Below are 20,792 nucleotides of genomic sequence, written 5' to 3'. Positions count from 1 at the left end.
ATACATCACATGAGAAGCAGTCGTTTTCACATTGACATCAATACAATCTGCAACCAGTGGAGTTGCCCCCTGCTGGCCATTAGAGAGTATGCAGGTTTAAGGCACTTTTCAGCTTAGTCAACATGTTAAACCACACAAGGCTCGACTTCAGTTACAGTTGTACAACTTCCGCTTTTGAGGCTCTCCCCGAGTCTGCTGTAGTCAGGAATGACAACAACATTTTAATTACTTTCAAAATCATCTTTATTAAATTTAGAAAACACCATTTTGTTAACAGTTTCATAGCAATAGCAGGAAAGAACTGAAACTGTAAGAGAGCAACGTAGATGGGGCCTGGGCCAACCCCTGAGATATAAACCGGCTGTGTTTTGGAGCTCATCCGTCCCTACGCTTCAGCTGTCTGGAGTCACCTGCATCTAACCTGGCATAGACTAGAAGAGAGAGTCAGTGCGGTAGTCAACATCTCAAGGTAGAACGCCTAAAGAAACAAGACATAAGAAAACTTTGTAGACATCAGGTAGAAAAGTTGATTTGCAAAGTCACTTTTCAAGTCAAGGTATTTCCTGCCAAAATATACCGAGTATGCAACATTAACATGTAATTAGGTTGCCGGTACGTAGGTTTAATCACTTAGGGAGGGGTTTCTGCACAGCTTTAGGGGAGGTGGACTTGGGGATACTTAGGGATGCAGTACAGATGTAGTCCAAAGAGGAAGTGCAAACAATGTCTATAAGGAGTGTTTGTTGGAGGGGTTGGGTGGGCGAGGGGTTACGGGGGTATGAGCAAAACAGGGCTCCCCCCCTTTACTCGTCAAGGTGCCGAGAGGGGCGACTCTCTGGAGGGCGAGCCCGAAATATCCTCAGGGGGAAAAACTGTGAGTGTGCAGGCTCGGATCCCGCCCAGCGACTCGGGTAAGTCAAACACTTTGTGCCATTCGTCCTTCTCAGGGTCGTACTTCTGTACTATTTCCACCATGCACCGATTGTTCCATGAGTATCCGCCCACCACATAGATCTTATTCTCAAACACGGCCACGCCCACATCGCTCTGGCCTCGCAACATGGCAGCGATAGGAGTCCACAAGTCGAGGGCAGGGGAGTAGTATTCGCAGCTCAGCACGTCGTCGTAGTCGCTGGTGCCCCGGAAGTGATTGCCCCCGATCACGTAAAGGCGGTCGCCCACCGTGCACATGCAGTGGAGGCCACGCACTGTCGTCATGGGCGCTTTCTGAGTCCATTTGTCTGCATCTGGGTCAAAGCACATCAGCTCCTTCTGAAAAGTGTCATGAGTGATTCCCCCTGCAAGCAAGAAGAAAAAGAGTGCGAATTAGCTTCCACATTGGTCGTTTGGGGGAGTAAAAACAGCTTGGAAGAGCTGTCAATCACACCTATCTGTGACTCATTCACCCATGCAAACCAACATTTATTTATGTAGGTCATGTGGCGCACCAGCCATGACACTGGAACATTTTCTTTGTAACATTATGAAGAATCCAGACAAAGTCTAATCGCACCTTTCCATGTTCCCGTTTCTCAAACCTTGACGCAAGCTCAACAACCAATAAACAGGGTGAACCGTCATTTTACAAACAAGAGTGACATCAATATTTTTTTTTTACAATGTGAAAATAATATGGATGATGAGCACTCAGTATAAGAGAAACACCATTACAAAACATTCATTCACATACGCACAAACAGACTGTAGACGGCGGGACACAAAAAGCTGAGGGAAAGTGGGGAGAAAAAAACAAAACAAAAAAAAAAACAGGACATGTCTACAGGGAAGGCTTAAAATAAAGAGGAACACAATCCCAGCATGCATTTGGGTGGAAGCCAGCCCACCCCTCCCCCCCGTAGGCAGAGTGACTAGGAGCAAATGCGGAGAAGATTTGCAGAGCATGCCGAATAGAGGCAGGATCCCTCTTTTGCTGCTGCCCAGTGATCGTGTGCTCGGTTTATTGTTGAGGCCTAAGCTGTCTATTCAGCTGCCATGACTCAGATCTGTGATGCTGCACCTCCTTAACTGATCAAACCCAAAGATAGCCTGACTATCCATTTTCTTTATCCAAGTAGTCCATGGGGCGAGTCTGCTATTAAAACCCTGACAAGGGAACAGTGCTGGAGCAGACGTAAGGTCCTTATAATTCCTCCCGAGACACCCTGCTGCTATTCTGATTTAGTTCAAGGGCTTTGGCCTTTCCCTGATACAATGATGTCTGATCAGTATCCCAGTATCCTAATGTCTAATTAGAGCCATTAGTGAGACACTAAGAGCGGATCAGGGTTTAGCCAAATTGAGGCTAACTCAGAGAAGCAGGCTAAAAGCGTTTGCCCTTCCGTAGACAGCACAGGACAGACTGGGTTATTGTTTCCATTGTCTGCTACGTGGGCCGTTTAAAATCATTTCCCTGTTCAGCCACGTACTGTAGATATAAAATAGCTGGAGAGTCCCCTTGTAAAACCAGTGACCTGCTTGGTTGGTTGAATAAGTGCCGGCACACCAAAGGGAAGGTGGAGAATAGACGCGGAGGCGAGGTAGGAAAAGGGGCTCAGCGTTTTCCAAAAATACCCCGTAGTGATGGAGAGTGTCTAGACTACTAATGATAACGAACATGTCCACTGTCTCTCAAAACCACTTATATGATCGTTCTTTAAAACCAGACAAGGTTAAAAACATGCAATTGTCTGGGTCAAGTGACAGTTTCTTGGTTATGCGATTATTGTTGTGAAACGGAACCTTTTGATTATTTTGACTAGTACTCGGTTAAGTTTAGGAAAAGACCTCATGATGTCATTAATAGGGGTGTTACCATTCCCACAACCACAATTTAAACTTTTTTACAGCACTGAAGGCTGTGTGATTGTTAAGTTAGTGAGTCTTATTTCGTAAATATCAAAAGGTCATTGATTTTATTCCATGACAACTGACACATTTTTAATTTCTCCTTTGAAAAGATCAGCTAAATGGTATATCGTAAGTGAAATTAACGGTTATTCAAAAGGCAATATGTGACACCCTTAGTCATTTTGTTATGTTACAACATTAAATGCAAGGATAGGATATAACCAGGAACACAACAAATGGTTAAGTTAAAATAACAACATTAACTTTGGACTCCAGTATCCAGGGTCAAAGTCCTGGGTTTGTTCCGGCCCTCCCTAAATGGAATTTGTTGCCATATATACTCCGTCACCTGACTTCCTGTTTTGCTCCAGTTATTATTACTATGGCAGATAGAAGTTGCCACCTAACAACAAACCTAAATCTGGGGCGTAATAAGCTGCTGGCATAGACAACCTGTACGGTCTATTTTAGCCCTTTTATTATGGTAGAGTGAAATATGTATTGAGCTCATAGCTTTCTGTAATCCTTTTATAAAACAAAAAAAAGACATTAAAATACAGCTTCTAGACAGAAGGAAGGTTTTAAAGATATTGTAAATCTGTAGTGTCCTTGTTAAAAATGTTTTGCATTCTTTAGGGCTGTATGTGTATAACTCATAGTTTAATATTTTACAAAAGTAAAAATGCTGCATGATCTATATTCAGCTGTCCGAATGATCTGTGTTTGTTTCTGAGAAAACAAATGTACAGTCTAATCCCTCAAGGATGCACATTTTAAAGAAAAGCTACAGGATCGATTTTTCTGTAGGATGTCCAGGAACATAAAGATCTTCATAAACATACAGTGAGGTCAGTAACCAGTACAAAAGCAACTTAAAATGCTATTTTATTCCTTTCAGGTCAATGTAAAAGCTACAGTGCTTTTTCGTTTTTGTGTCTATTCAGGTAAGATAGTCAGTAACCAAACTGTTGCAAGTCATACAGTCAAGTTAATTGTACAGCCTCTTAAAGGCCAGAATAGGAGATCTTACAATCAAACAGATTTCAGCTGTATCTAAAATCACTCCCTCGATCACCCATTCACTACTCCCTTTGTAACAGACTGCTATTTACTCTCTATAGTGAGCAGTAAATTTAATTTCCAGACACTTATGAATCATCGTCCTTTTGGGTCATTACTGACAGTTCAGTCCCACAACGGTCATTTTCACCACTATAAAATTCAACACATTAGATTGTGGGACTGTTTGTAGAAAATGGTGCACATGGCATAGAAAGAAATTTGGCACTCAAATAAAATGGCAGAGATTAAATACAGTGGAGTACACAGTAAATAACGTGTGATTTTTTTAGACACCATCTTAGCCAATTTTGCTGAGCTGCTATCATGTCAGTGCTTGCAATATTTAAAAAAGGATCAAGTGGGGGGGAAAGCTTGCAGGCATTACAGATCACCACCCATTTCTGCAGAAAATAATCCAATTAAGAACCACTTTAAGTCCATTTCAACAAAAAACTACAGCCTTGAAAAAACTGTTTTCTTCCAAATAAAATAAATCACCTAATGAGCTTTGTTTTCCCAACCCATCTTAAAGTTATGACTGCAGGACTGCTCACAAACCAGTAACACTGCAATTTTTAAATATTGGTTCGTGACCAATAAAGCTAAACTGATACATTGACTGATATCGGCATATTGCAAATGTGTATCAGTCGATATTTTGACAGATAAGTAACAAGAAATTACAGTACAAATACAGTTTGAATTCACCTATAAACAGTGTCACAATCATATATACTGCTCACCAGAGTGAACTTTATTTATTCAACTATTTAACTTTATTTTTAAGCCCAAACTATCCTACTGAGGACCTATGTTGCTCACAATAAAATAAAACCCTCCAACACACTACAACTCAGATTCCAATTTGTGCAAAACACAAATAAAATCAGAATGCATTAAATTCAGGTAAGCATACATATTTAAAAAAAACAAACTTCAGTTGTTCAGTTTGAACATGAAATATCTTGTCTTTTTAGGTTTTGCACATCATTTGATTCAGTATTTATTACATTTTTCACAAAGTCCCAGCTTTTTGGAATCAGGGTTTTATTTAAGGGACTTCGAAATAACAATATCAATATATCCATCTGCATCCGAAGGTTATAATTACGAAAAATCATTACAAAATAATCACACAAATGTAATGACACAAAGAGTCCAAATCACTAGGAGGTACAGTGTCATAACTGTTAATGACTCGGTAAGTAAATGGTCTGAACTGGAAGACCACCGGACTTTACGCCGGACCCTCACACACATCTTAATCTCTCAGGTAAAACATTGAACCAGAGGCAGCCGGGCTCTGTGCTGGTTCAGTACTCATGTCTGAACTCTGCCACACCACTTGAGCTGTGATGGTCTGTGTGCTGAGTGCATTTGTCAGGTTCATCCAGCTGACAGGATACCTTCAGACAGCGCAGCAGCACAGCCGGAGAATGTGACCTGATCTGCTGTGACAGACCGACACAGAACTGCACTTCAGCATGGGTCACCTTGCACAGCAAGACTGTAACCCCCGAGACTGTGAGCGCTACAGTGCAACAAAATTCCTCTAATGGGTAATGCTCTGTACCTTTTGCATTAAAAGCACTACATTCCATGACAGACAGTTTTCATATAAGCCATTATGCATGTTTCTCTTGTGTCATAACCCACAGCTGTACTCACTAAACTGCTTTACCAGCTTTATTCTGTCGCATGCAAATATTCATTTTGCCACACATGTAGTATTAGCTGCTGCAGGTGCAAAGCATGATATCGTGTTGTGAAATGATGACGCTACTGGTCTGCTATTGTACAGCACTGAAACATGAAACCAACATAAAAGGAATCCATTAGAATATCAAAAGAGTGAGCAGTAAATACTGTGTACTGCAGAGTGTAGCCCGAGGCAAGAAGATTGAAAAACAGCCGGTTACCAGCAGATTAACTCACTCCGTGACCATTATATTATTCATCATTTCACTTTATTTATTTTAAAAAGTGAAAATGTGCCTTTCATCTCCACCCCACGGTGCCAAATCATGTGGTCCCTTAAATGCCCCAGTTCTTTGCGTCCCAGGTGAGGTACTAACTAATTAAAAATGTTATTCAAGTTTTGTTAATATAAACAATGATAGTAATCATGTATGAAGATAGTTATTAGTTTCTGGAATGTTACCTGCAAGTGAGAGTTAGCCAATATGAAATTAAATCAAACAAGAGCTGCATATCCTGTTAACTTTTCCACATGCATGCACACTGTGACTATTCTTGCAGCACTGTTATGTTTTATGCAAACAAATTTTGTTAGGAGATGCTAAAAACAAACAAACAAATGCATGTTATGTCAGTTGGGGATTTACAATGTGGAACTGAAAGAAAACAAAGATATCTGGAACTAATACGGTAGGTAATGTGTTGTGTATACAACTACAAGATATTGACAAAGATTTGCAGGAATAATGAGATCTGTGGATTATGAAATTAAATTCACTGGTTGTGTGCACACTAATCAAAATCAGCGAGTGTATCCAATAAAGCAGTGTGCATGCTGGTCAGCACCTTACATTGTAAATAAGCTTAATACTACTGCTAATGAGGTTTTCAATATTTTATTTTCATTTGCCAAAGCCACCCAGCTCGCAAGTACAGAGAGTGTTAAGATGTTAATGTGGTTCATGTTAATATATGTTAATTCACCAAGGCTGCAGAGGCTAAGTCTATCCTCAATACCAACATACCACTGTTTTTTTAGCCCTTTTATCATGGCAGAGTGAAATATGTATTCAGCTCATAACTTTGTCATCTTATTTTAAACAAAAGACATTAAAGCACAAATACCCCCATAGCACTAGACAGAAGCCTATATCAGGTCTATAGCTCCATGCATAACCCAGTATAACATGTTTAACCATGTATGAACTATATTCACATCAGATCATGCCAAGAACATGCATCATATTGTGGTGTAAGCCCCCCACCCATTTTCAGCATGTGAGGTCATTGTCATTCATTGCTACTGGGTTGTGTCCCAGGTCTTGAACTGTCAACCTGGTTGACTGGCTGGGTTTGAATTACCAAAAAAGGTTGCACATGAGTCAGGCAACCCTGGTCATTGGTGTGAAAGAGGTACAGTACAGGCCAAAAGTTTGGACACACACCTTCTCATTCAATGCGTTTTTCTTTATTTTCATGACTATTTACATTGTAGATTCTCACTGAAGGCATCAAAACTATGAATGAACACATGGAATTATGTACTTAACAAAAAAGTGTGAAATAACTGAAAACATGTCTTGTATTTTAGATTTCTCAAAGTAACCACCCTCTGTGTTTTCAGTTATTTCACACTTTTTTGTTAAGTACATAATTCGACAAGTGTTCATTAATAGTTTTGATGAATCTGCAATGTAAATAGTCATAAAAATAAAGGAAACGCATTGAATGAGAAGGTGTGTCCAAACTTTTGGCCTGTACTGTATAAATAGTCCATGGACTCATAAATGCATTGGTTGAAGTTCTGATTGTCTTACTCATGACTCAAAGATGTATATTTCTTTAGAAGTGGATGTGGGCTTCATTGTTTACATTTTTAAAACTGAATATGTACAACATAACTGGTGTATTTTATTGCTGGAGCCTGTTTACTGTAAATGTGTGATAATAAGATACAAGTGAAAGATAATTGTCATTCAGATATGGACAACAACAAACTCCTTCTTTCCCTGTTTTCTTCTTCCCTACCTCTGTTTTGCTGTCTATACATATTATGGCAAATCTACACTTCTCCAGTAATGTTTATGAATATTGTTTATGTTCATGTGTTGTAGAACGATGATGGTACCCACGGCCAGGAGGGATTAACACAGACTCTTGTGTGTTACACCTCCTACACAGGCTTCAGTCCTCTACTTTGCTCCATCTTTCCCAATTTCCCTTCCACCCTCCCATCCCTTTCCTTTGTAGCACAGCTCTGGATTAGTCACACTGAGAAACTAGGGCTCATCTCCATAACGCAGGATTTGTTTTCAATCCCATGAAGTGAACAAGTATTCGGGTGACACCTTAAGAGCAATCATAGTTTCAACCTCTGCCCTAAACCATCACAGACTCTGTCAATTAGTCAAAAAGTTACATCATGTGTTTCCCCACACCCAAACACTTTTCCTTTATGGAAAATTATATGAATTCTGCTTCTCATATAATCTTGACCTTATAAGGATTTAGGAAAATACATGAAAATCTCACTGCATATACACTTGACTATGTAATAATGTGACCGTGAAAAATTAAAAAAATAAAACAAATTATCTATCTATCTCTATATCTATATCTATATCTATATCTATATATATATATATATATATATATATATATATATAAATATAGATATATAGGCTACTAGCCAAAAAAAAGAAACAAACTGGTTGCCACATTGAAAAAAAGTTGCTCACGCTCACCCTCCTATCCACTAATATTTATGGAAATAACTGCTAAATGTATACATTTAATTTATAAGACAGGCATAACATGTCAGGCCTACAAATTCACTGCTTTACATACGTTTGTTTTCTTGAATGGCCAAATGGTGCATTGCTTTAATGTTGCTGCAGCGAGGACTTGTGGGATAGATGGCATTATCCTCTTCCCATTCGTAAAGGAGTGTTTAGAGTAGGCTATGCTAAAGGTAAAGATAAGAAAAGAAGCATTGAAGCTCCTTTCCTTAGCATTTAGAGACGTTGGCCAGCTCTTATCATGGTTTCCACTTAGATTCTTACGGATCATTTCACTCAGTTAGGAACCTTCCTAAGCAAGAGAGACTTTTCAAAGGCAGCCTTTAACTAAGGGCTAACACTTCTGTGTGCCTGGTATAGATCAATCAAGCGTGTGAAGAATGCATAAGGAACTGCGAATTTACACTATTTTTATATGAAGTTTAAAAGGACAAAAATATGGCGCATTAGTCATACAGTAAGAAATCTTCTTAATGACTCGCTGTAAACTCTCAAAAGCTGGAGTGAACTGTATGTACCATTTGTCACGAATCAAAACACAAAAAAAAATCATAGTTCAACCATTTTAACACCACTGAATTGTGTTTATTTATGATTTATGGCAATGCATGATACATGCAGTGGAGTTTGGAGGAAACGTATCAGATGAGGAAACCGCAGTTTAGATTTTATGGCCTTGCATATTAGAAGATATAATCAGTATTTGCTACTTGGGGAGAAAAAAAGTTATCTAATTGGGAATCACAAGACACTGCAATTCATTCTAATTATGACTTGAAGACATTAATCTATTTTTAAACTCACTACACATTCACGCAACATTACATATGCCTCTTAGTTTGGGCTGATTACAAATGATCGCACTTACCTGAAATATACATATAACCACCGTACACAGTCCCAGCGTGGCCATAATGTGGCTCATTCATTTTGGCAACATATGTCCATTCATTTGTCCTTGGGTTGTAGCACTCCACAGTAGCTTGAAGAAAAAGATTGGAGAAAAAAAAAAAAAGAAGAAAGTATTAGTAGAAAGTAGGTCAAGACACAACTAAGGAGGACAAACAGCAGCAAATGAGGCCTTGGAGGGTCTCAGCGTGGGAGCTAAAACACGGATTTAAATACACAGTACACATCCCTACAATCCCACCAGCACTGAATACACTGCTTGCACAGGAAATGGGGAGATTGTAAGATCCTGTATCTTAAGGCCTCTGACGAAGGGAATGCAAAATCTGTGAGAAACCGGAACAGAGACACTGGGATTCGTGAGGGATGCTCGAAGGTGAGCGACCCCTTAACAAGCAGCCAGGGTCCACCAACTTTTGGGTTCAGAGGAAGTTGGACAACCAGCAGGAATGATGTAGACCTCAGCATCAAGGGATCTCTCCCCTTGTAGACGTAATCTTAAATGAACTGTTTTAATCCAAGATTACAACAAAGATTAGATTAGCACGGTTTAGCTTCAAAACAGCATCATCAAATATACTGAGGGGTGTGTATGCATTTTACAAGAGCATCATGAGTAATATATTGGTGATGTTCTTGTCATCCTCCCAGCGTCAGAAAGTCATGTGCACATATCAGACTGAGTTACTGTATTTTTCACTGAAATCAGCTCCTCTATAGGTCACTCTGCCAGTCCACAAACATTTTCCCACCTTTTGACGGCAATCTTTGTCCCCAGAGGCTGCAACATGGCAGGAAAGTCAAGTGTTTTTGTACGGTTGTGTGTACGTATGACGCATGAACATGTTGCAGTGATTGTAAATTTGCACTACATTAAATTGAGTATGCAAAATTGAAAAAGATGTATCTAATTTTCACAGAGTGCAGCGAATATAATCCCAATTCCAAAAAAGTTGGGACACTGTGAATAAAGTAAGTAAAAACAGAATGCTGAGATTTGCAAGTTACTTTCAACCTACATTCACTTGAATACAGAACAAAGAAAATATATTTAATGTACATACTGATAAACTCTTGTTTTCTGGAAATATACATTTTGAATTCATTTTAATGCATTCATTTTTTATTTATGTGGAACTGGAGTTAGTAGGCGGTGAACAGCGGTCAAGGTCAGTAAGTGGTCTCTGCAGAACACCAAGAAGAAAAGGAGCAAAAAAAGGCTTTATTCAAATCAATAGTTAAATCAATGTCTTGAAAAAATGTTTTTACAAAACCAGTTCCAAAACAGCAAGCTCAGGACCACAAAGCAGTGTGAGCCAGCTGTGGAAATCTCAGAGGGGAAAATGAGTGAATACCTTCCTCTGCTTGCGCAACAACCATCATCAAAGTGACCTTGAGCAGTGCACGAAATCTTGCAGCCTCTCAGAGGAAGCAGAACAGACATATTAGAAGACAAAACTTGTACGGAGCACAGCTGAATTAAATGAATGCAGAGGAAGGCTGGACTGAAAAAAGGTTTCATTTTATTAAAAATCTATTAATAAACAAATGAGAAATTGTCATGAATACCTGAATGTTGCTGAATTACCTACAGAGTCCAGAGGCTAATTTAATTCGAAAAACGCCTTCTATATTCCACTATCAAAATTTCCTATCATCTACTGAAAAGGTCACATTCCTAATTAGCAGGATTTTGCTCTTCCTGCAGGCTGTTTAGTAAAACTTAACAGGATACTACACGGGTCAAGCTGGTAGCTTGTGACATCTGATAATAATCACAATGTTGCATACTTCTCTGACCTACAGCAATGATTTGGGGTCTGGACCCTATAATGGGATTAAAGTTACTGTGCTGCATTTGACAGCTTTTATAGACATTTATTAAATTATTTTCAAATGATGTAACAGATTTTTTTTAATGATGTCTGAATTTGGGGTTATAGTACGTTAGTATAGGTTTGTCAAACATATATTGAGAAATTTCATATTAAAATGACTTTTTTTTATTCTTTCAATCAAATCAATTTGCTTTCAAACTTCTGAAATGAAAAGTGTACCAGCTAAGACTGAAAGATTCGTCCTGTAAATATCCATCTTGACGTTGTTAAGCTTTTCTTTTACAACCTGCGCATTTCAGACGTTACAATAAAACCACACCCAGAGTAAACAAATATAATGCAGGGGCTGGGCACATCCAGCAAAACATCAAGGCGAAACCACATGCAGTGAAAGGGCAGTGGAACGTAAAGCAGAAAAAGGCAGTTGTGTAGACAGGCAGTGAACCGGGGCCGTGTTCTTTGGTCTAATTATAACCCAGAAGAGAAGGCTGCTCACACAGTGGCCTCTCCCTTTCCCCGCTGCAGTTACAGAGCTGAATTTAAGTATCGGGTGGCACCTCTCTGTGGTCCACAGTTACGGTTGCAGAGATTCCAGATTGGTTACTCAGCAACTGAACTACAATGAACAGATATAAATATATCACCTCATTGAAGTGCTTCTACCAGAAGAGTTAAGTGTGAGAGCAAAAGTCACAAAATGAAGTTTAAACTATACAAAGCACCAGATTCCTTCAGATGATCTGTCAGGTCTTCTTTATATTCACTGAAACCCTTTCATTTGATTCTGTCTGCCAGCATGCTACATGTCCACTATAATCATTTAGATTTGTTCAGACAGTGTCAGGGAAGTGTTTAACAAAAATAATGAAAGGGCGAGGGCTGTGGCTTTCCTGTATTGGTTTCCATTATATTGTGAAGTGAAAAAAATATTAAATTAAACATTAAACCTTGATTCTGCATGTGTTCCAATGCTTCTGTGTTGGATCATATTGGATTGTTAAGGTGTTCATAATAATGTGCACATCCTCTAAATGTTATTAAATTACACAGACATTATGCACACGACATGTTCAAACAGCAAATGATGTGTAGGCACAACACTTGATTACCGGCGTCAGTGTGCTTGCAGCCTTATTAAACTGCATATTCTTTCTCCTACTGCTTCGCAATATTTAAGTGTATAATCTCATACAATATTAATTAAAGGCTTCTGTTGTTGCTTAAAAGGAAACAATCAAGCAGGGAAATAAACTCACCGAGCTCCCCGGCAGCGTTCCTTCCACCGACAGCGTAGAGGTGTCCCTTGAGTGCACTGAGGTGGAAGAAGGTACGTTTCTCATTAAGGCATGCCACCTGCATCCACTTGTTGTAGCGCGGGTCGTACCGGAACACGGTGTCCACTGCTGTCTTGCCTTTGGTGTCGTAGTTGCTTTGGCCACCCACCACGTAAAGAAAGTTGCCGATGACTGCAATGCCGTGTTGGTAGCGGGGTGCGTCCATTGGTGCCAGTGCCTTCCACTCATGAGCCTTCTCATCAAAAAGACGCAGCTCCTTACTCACAACTAGCTGCTGGCGCAGAACACCACCCAGGGTGACCAGGTGGGCACTGTCCGAGCGGATGGCTGTCCGTTCTGACTGCATAACTGGCTGCATGTAGGGCATCATTTGGTAGTTGCTAGCCTCCAGGAGGAGGTTGACACAGGTGTTGTCCGTGCGCATAAAGTCCACTGTCTGCACGTGATTGATGAGTTCCTGTGGGTTCATGAGGGGAAAGCGGATGTTCTTCATGAGCTTTGGGGCATAGTCCATACGGCCATCTTCGAAGCGTAACCAGCGGCATGCAGCCTTGAACAGGTCCAACTCAGTGCAGTGTTTCAAACTATTGCTGGAAAGTACAAAAGCCAACCGTTCAAATGGTAGCTTGACAAACTCTCCCGTGCCCAGCAGTGAGGGGAAATTCTTCAGAATGAAGTTGTTGACATATTTGTCCACCTCTGTGAGGTTATACGTGTTGGCGATGCGCCCCACCTCGACACAGTTGTCGAGAGAAACCTGCAAAAATCAAAGAAAGAAAAATCAAAATCTTGGAAAGTTGCATTTTAGACTGAATGGAAGTGTATAGAATGAGGTGGATGTTGTCTCCGGGTCTGAAAATTGAGGTCAATGTGGAAGTGCCTTTAAACTACATTCTTTCTAATGGCCAGCAGGGGGCGACTCTACATGTTGCAAAAATAAGTCAGGTGGTAAAGAAGTCTATGGAACTACTTACCTGATTTATTACGTCAGTAAATATTTTCCTAATGACTTTATGGTCTCAATCCCTATTTTCAAGTCGTGTACAATCCAGCATGATGATCATTTTGTAAATGATGGTCCCATTTAGAGTAAAATAGGCAATAAAGCAGGGTATGCTTTGAAGCGTGGCGACCTTGTGATTGGCAAGGTTCTACCAAGGCGCCCTATCAATCAGGATAGAGGCGTAGCAATGCGTTTACCTGAAATAGCTCTTTTTATCTTTTCAGAATTTTAAGGGGCTCTGGGCTTTACATAGCAAGCTTTTTGAGAGAGACAATGAACCTGGAGCAGCTGGTTACCAGTCATCACCAGTTTAAAAGTGTAGCCAATCAGAATTTGTGCACCTTAACATGGCTCGACTCTTGATTATAGCCTTGATAATTTTTTCTGACAGACAATTTCCACAATTTCCTTCTAATCCCTCATGCAATGTGCTTTCATGTCTGTTCTTGATTTCTCCTCTAATCCAAAGACATTCTGAGGTGAAAATCCAAAATATTTTGGGGAAATAAGCCACAGCTTTCCTTTTAAATTATTTTGAAATCCTTTTATCCATTTATTTCAGCCAATGACCAAAAACATGTTCAACAGCAAATTAACAACTGGCCAACACCAAAGGAGAGCTGCGGGCTGTGCAGTGATGTGCAGCTGTGGCTTGTGTGTCTGCCTCCTTACCCCAGATATAAGAAAAACCTTGCAGAAGTCCAGCACAGGAAGGATTTGTAGGAAGCTGGCTGCCTCAAGTGTATCTTGCAAATTCTCCATGTTGAGTGACAACTTGGCTGTGTAGATAAAGTCAATGATCTTCTTCAGGCCTATTCTGTTAACGCCGTGAAGCTTGATGCACATTAAATCCTGTTCTTTCATTCCACCTGCATCAGGAGAGAGTGGGGGATGAGAAAAAGTAGATGCTTACACGTGGTTAAACTCATACATAATCTTATTTGACTGACAGGCCTGTAAGCGGTCAAATCTATTTGATTTTATAATTAACTTGAAGAATAAAGCTTATATAAATGAACAAATTAAATTAAGCTAAAATAAACAATACATTACTTATTTTAGATACATATGCCATTGTGTGTAAATGACAATGAAATGTTTTCAGTGTCAAAGGATTTATGTACAGAGAAAGGATTGAAGGTCTTAAGGAGAATCCCATTGCTCAGCATATGTGCTCTCACTGCTCTCTTATCACTAATGAGCTATATCCCACACTCCAAGTACAGTTTACCCTTAGTCATACGGTAACAAGCACTTATTCTGTCTTCATTGCAAAACTTTCTTCATCTTTATCATACACTTTAAACACCATATCTCATTATATACAATACTAAATTACTAATCAAAGCTGAAATCATGATAAATAATCTCCTTAATTTGAATAGACTACAGGTTAATACAAGGTTCAAGGTTTGAGTTTAACAGTTTTCTGAAAATACCCTTCAAAGACTGAATAGTATGTATTCAAATGTACTCAACTTTCTTCTACCTCTGCAAACAGTGTGCAGAGAAGATGAAACAGTCCAGCAAGTCTAATTTACGATCATTACAAGTACAAATGACCATGAACATGAATGCATAACAATGAGCATATTGGTTTTTTCATGAATACAATAACACACAGACAATACTGAAAAGATGTGTGCACAAGGTCAATTTAAGTAATCTCTCAGGAGGCAAAATGCTAGCAACCGTTTTAAAGCATGAATAAAAAATGCTTTACTGGAGAATATAGTGCAGGAAAATATACAGCGATCAAAGGCATGCACTATAGAACCAAGGAGCACATCCCACACAAATCATAGTAGCAGGTACCACAAGTGTCCAACCCATTGTTGAGCAGATGTTCTGGTGAGTGCGAGGCTATAAACTCACCTGTGAACATGGCTTTGAAATAGTCGGAGGACGAGGCCATCATGGCGCGGTGTACAGGGAAGGCTTCATCACCGTCTCCAGCCACCAGTGTGACGTCACATAGTAAACCCTCTATTCTCAGCTGGTCAAATCCCTGAGAGAAGAGCAGAAAGGTGAGGGAGGGATGCATGTGACAGAAGCTTAGTTGAACCTTGGAAGGCGTTTTTGCAACGGGATGTCATGGGAAGGCGTGTAGAAAACACACCCTTTATATTTTATATGTGGTGTCTACGGATTTTATAGCCTGGAAACTCTTCTAATCTTGTGTTCATTGCTGTGGCAGATGTATTTGGTTCTTTTTCCATTCAGAGAGATTTCCATCTTTAAGTTAATCTTGACTTTTGATCCCACATGGCACACAAACAGTGGTCCCCTGGGAAAAAGTCATGCGTTTGTTTTAATCAATAAGGTTATTGGGGACTTCATTGGCTGCACTATTAATTCAAATGATGTTGTCAACTGCAGTGACTCTTTGGAGTCATTCATTTTTTCATCCACTGATTAATCGCTTGGTTGCTGCGTACCTGAGGCTGTCTCCACATGCAGTCTCTTTGTTTTTCCTCAAACATACTCACTTATCTGCACAACTACATTCACTAACTACAATATTTTATTCATTTAAGGGGGAAATGGTTACATTAAACGCATCCTTCATCTCTGTCCCATTATTTTCAATGGCTTAATGTGCAGACATAACACATAGCATGTATTGTATGTTGTTTACTTGCTTCCTATTAGTGTTATTAAAAGATCAGCACTAAATGCTTTTATAATCAGTGGGTGAGTTGCTGGAGTAGATTGCTTTCGAATCCACCAGCTAACTCAGACTAAGTGACTGTGCTAACCAACCGTGGCTATAGGGTGTAGGATCAGATGGCCTAGAAAATCATTATCATTCCCTTACTGTGCTCTGACACCAAGAGATTAATGTGCAGTAAAAATCAGCCAGCGGGCATTCATTTTCAATGAGAGCTGGTGATGAAGGGCAGCCATTGGTATGGCAGCAGCAAACAGCACAATGCACCCACAACAACAACTTGAGGTTGATCTTAACTGTTGTGCAAATCATTGGTGACGTGCACAAGCAGCCACCAAGTGCAGATTGGAAATTTGAGGGGAGCTGTTGATCTCTGGCTAACATTAAAAGAGGAGATATTGCATTTGGCTTCACGTCAATATGAAGGTACTTTTTTTTGTGTTAATTATAGGAATACTGTGTAGGCTATTAAACTGTAGCCTATAATTCACGCCATGAGCTCTTTGGCGTAGTTTTGTTTTTGCAAATGAACCTGTTAGGCAGGAGTAGAATAACTGACATTTATCCAATTTCAAAAGTGATTGTCAGACATCTGAATTACTGCCTCAACATCCTGATATCAGCACAATGTCATGGATTGTGCTATATAGCCAACATTGCCTACAAGATGTATAAAAGACCAAGAAGAAATTCATAATGAGACCATAATGTTATTTGACTAACATTCACAGCTTTATAAGAAATTGTCACTACACGTTTGAACTCTCACCTGAAGAACCACTGAGCTGTGTGTGTTGCTTGTGAAAAATCGCGTGTTTCCAGTCTTTGATGCCTGAAGGTGAGCAGAAATGCCCATATCACCATAGCCCAGAGCAACTTTCATGTGAGCGTCGTCGTCCTCCACGAGGGATCTGTTAGGGAAGAGAAGTTTTCACTTCAAAAAGAGGTAGCAAAAACACGTGTTTCCATCTAATTTTAACTTATAGAAAGTAGGACAGAGAAGTTTTCAAAGTGACACTACTTAAGGACATATTGGGTGGTGGTAGCCTAATTGTTGTTTGACAAATTGTCACCTAAAAGTTGCAGATCTGTAAGCCTGGAGCAGCAAAAAATGTTGCAGGGGGAGAAGACAAGGCCCGCTCCATACTTCCCAAAGTGCCTTTGGGGAACTAACTGAATTCCAACTATACAAAAGGCTACTCACTGGCCTTATATATGATTGGCTGCTTCCAGATTTCATGGAAAATAGGTTCCAAGTTAAAAAAGAATAGGAAATGTACATAACATCTAAGCAATTCCCTGAGGTATCTGTAGCATTGTAGAAACAGGAGCTCAGGATGGATTAGATAACATTAGCTACACAACATTTTTCTCCATAACATCAGCAATGAATGTGACTCTTATCAGCCATATGATCATTTAGAAGTGAGATATGTAGGTTGTAAAATGTGAAATACCCAAGGCACTCAATAAAACCACAGTAACTGCTTTATATCAGCAGTTATGTTGTGCCAATGTGCGTGTGTATGTGCAAACAAATTTAAAGCTGATGGAGTATAACACACAAACTTTAACTTATTTCTAAAAGAATAAAAATGTGTCGTGAAATCCTTTATTTAGAGCCACCATGATTCCAACTCCTTAGTTGTATAGATGGATGGACTACCGGCAACACAAGATATATAACCCAAAGCACGTCTGCCACATCACAAGCAGGAGTTGGGAAAGGTCGGCCGGCTCATTCAGCCATATATGTCAACAGCTGGCCACAACAAATTAAAATCTGGCATGAATATTCACCGACAGTGGCATGCGAGTGAATCGTAAAGCTAATCTGATAAAAGCTCTATATTAATTCAGCCATTTTTTATTTTCTGTACAAAAATGCATTAAACACACAATAATACTCCTTAGATGATGAATGCTAAAATGTAAACTTTATTACATTTATGAGATAAATCTTATGTTTAGACATAAAGTCATAACATTGGATAGAATAATTAGCAAACAGCCATTCAATTTTTAATGACCTCTTTTACCATACCCAGGACTGGCTTCGCATTTTTCCATGTTGTTTGTTTGTCGTCATCCAACACATCTGTATTATGGGCATTAAGTCTATAAGAAGTGGTAGCCACTGTGACGTCAACCACTGGTTTGTGGATTACCATTTACTTGTGTTTTTAGAGCCAGGAGTGACCATACTTGAATGAGAGGGTGGCACTATGTTATTACTAATAACGTAGTGCCACCCTCTCACTAGCACTAACTAATAACATATTAGTTAGTGCTAGTGCTAGTTAGCAATAAGTCTGCCAACTCCTGTTTTTGAACATTAAACATGATATTTTTAGGCAACCACAATATAACAATTTACTTTCATGAACTGAAAACACACTGTGGAAGGGTCAAAGACAAAAAAAACACTCAAACACAATTAGCCACACCCTGCAGAATAACTTGCTATGTTGTCCATTTTACTTGATATGGAACAAGAATGTTTTAAAAATGTATGTCCTACTGTATTGAAGAAGACTTGAAACTAGTGATTAAGACCATGAACTCGTTAGAAAAGTGTTTACCAAGGTAATAAATAAATTGAGAACTTGGGTCATTTTCTCATAGCCTTCTATCATAGCCTGCAATCATACTTCTTTTTGAAGCCAGTGTAGCCACCTCCTGCTGGCCATTAAAAATAATGCAGATTTAAGGCTCTTCTGTATTGGCTTCTCATTTCAGGCATGGAGGATGCCGCTTGATAGCACTTGATGATAACAATTGTGGCCTCTAGGACCACCAGCAAGGTTTCGAGGCCCAAGACATAAAAACTGCAACCCAGAAAAGCATCTTAGATTACTGTATTTGCAAAAATAAAAAGGTGAAAATGACTTAATTCTAGTTTATGATTTACAAGGATAATGTCATAGTGCATTAAAACATACTCAATTGTGGAAACTTATTGATTAAGAGCCTATAAAGTGATATTGGGTTTTCTGACTCAAGCAGGACAATGATGAGTTGCTCCTTCAATAAACCACACAAATATGTGATGTATCATCTCTTGGAGTTAAATGAGGACATAAAATGAAATCAAAACTGTTGTGAAACGGCTGCACAGCATTGAAAAGATCATTAGTTTTCAGAGAAGCTGTGACTAAAATACGAAACCACAAGACATTACTTCTTAGTTTTCAGCACTCAGAAAAAAAACAACTTTGGAGACAAAATACTGCTAATGATGATTGAAGCAAATGAAAATGTGGTTTCAAATGTGTAATTGGTTTATAATTCAGAGATTCTACACCACAACAGAACTCTGTTGAGTCTTTAATAGTCTTCGAATGTGTAAAAAAAAGTGCTCTGTGAGGATGTGATATATTGGTGTTTTTCTCATCTTAGACCAATTCTTATTATATTCCTGTGCTCTAGGGCAGTCTAACTAAAATATAACGTAAAGTCCTTAACTGCTCCAGAGAGAGCGTGAACATGGAAAGCAAGTGTGACTCAGAGCCCCAAGGGGAATACTCTCGGGATATGAGTACATTTTGCGCTGACAAAACTGACATTAGAGAATGAAGCTCATTTGGGGAAACCATTAACAGTCTGCAGATCAACAAAATCAGCAAAGCATTTGTCAACTGCTATCAAACAGCAGAACTATCTCTGAAGGTTATATCATAAGCAAACAATGCTGACTGCACTACTTTGACTCTGTTGCCAAGCTCCTGTATTCCTGATTTCAAAAGAAAGATTGCTGCCTCTATTAGAAAAAAATGCTGTAAGAGATGTAAGTTGAGTTCAGGAAGGTTGTTCGAGGTAAGACGAAGAATTTAATGTGCCACTAAAAGAAACTTGAGCTGCAGAATTGTGACTGACAATAATGGGGGTGGCTTACGGAAAAAAAAAAACTCAACCTGTTCTGTTTTTAGTCAGAGGTGATGCACAGACAGAAGGCATAGCAACACAATGGCCCACGTAAATCTGCATTTCACACACTGAATGAAAGCGGAGCTTAAAATATTACAACTAGTCTTCATGTAATATATAGAGATGCCAGAATAGTCACAGAATCTGGCATACAAGACTTAAAAGGCGCTTATTTTCAGATGTAGATTGGCCTGGATTTGATAAACTATCCTTTTACAAAAATGTCTGGCTCAGCATAACAGTAAATTTGGGTCTTCAAACAGGCAAGTGAGCAGGCAGTGCTTGTCAGATGTAGAAGACTAATGGCTTTTGCTGGACTATTTATATAATGAAGCAATTCTTAAGTCTTGTGTGGATGAACACTTTATTGTGGTAAGCAGGGTCTTTGTCATTTGTAAGGAAACATCCCCTGTGCCTGTGGGAACTACTTCAACACATTTAAATAATTTTAGATGCTTTAAAAATGTTCGGAAAATTTGTTCATAAAAAGGTGGCAGATTAAGGCCGATAATCTGATGTATTTCACTTTAACTGAAAAGAAACCTCTGTCTCCTACTCACTACTAATGATGGAGACACTAAAAACAAATTGGAAAGATGTGCACGTTTATTATTCTTTTCAGGATATACAAGCCAAAAAAAGAATGTGCATGCCTTGTGTATAGCTCTAATAATTTTAGGAAATAATAATAAACTGAGCCACTCAATATCACCCTCTGTGTTTAGCTACCACTGCCAGATTTTT

At 39.2% G+C, this 20,792-nt stretch overlaps 1 protein-coding gene across 2 annotated transcripts in view; it reads right to left on the bottom strand.

Moving 5' to 3' along the window:
- Positions 1–739: 739 nt before the first annotated feature.
- Positions 740–20,792, bottom strand: part of klhl13 (kelch-like family member 13) — a 38,545-nt gene continuing 18,492 nt past the window's right edge. For both annotated transcript variants that reach the window (XM_059351459.1, XM_059351458.1), the window contains 6 exons: positions 16,891–17,032; positions 15,326–15,458; positions 14,123–14,319; positions 12,409–13,204; positions 9,274–9,387; positions 740–1,298 (listed from right to left, as the gene is read on the bottom strand). In XM_059351459.1, coding sequence (XP_059207442.1) covers positions 811–1,298; positions 9,274–9,387; positions 12,409–13,204; positions 14,123–14,319; positions 15,326–15,458; positions 16,891–17,032 — 1,870 coding nt within the window. In that variant the 3' untranslated portion in view covers positions 740–810. The remainder of the gene's footprint in view (positions 1,299–9,273; positions 9,388–12,408; positions 13,205–14,122; positions 14,320–15,325; positions 15,459–16,890; positions 17,033–20,792) is intronic.

This window comes from Centropristis striata, chromosome 15, assembly GCF_030273125.1.
Source record: "Centropristis striata isolate RG_2023a ecotype Rhode Island chromosome 15, C.striata_1.0, whole genome shotgun sequence".
Taxonomy (NCBI): Eukaryota; Metazoa; Chordata; class Actinopteri; order Perciformes; family Serranidae; genus Centropristis; species Centropristis striata.
This window is presented reverse-complemented; position numbering and strand designations above follow the sequence as displayed.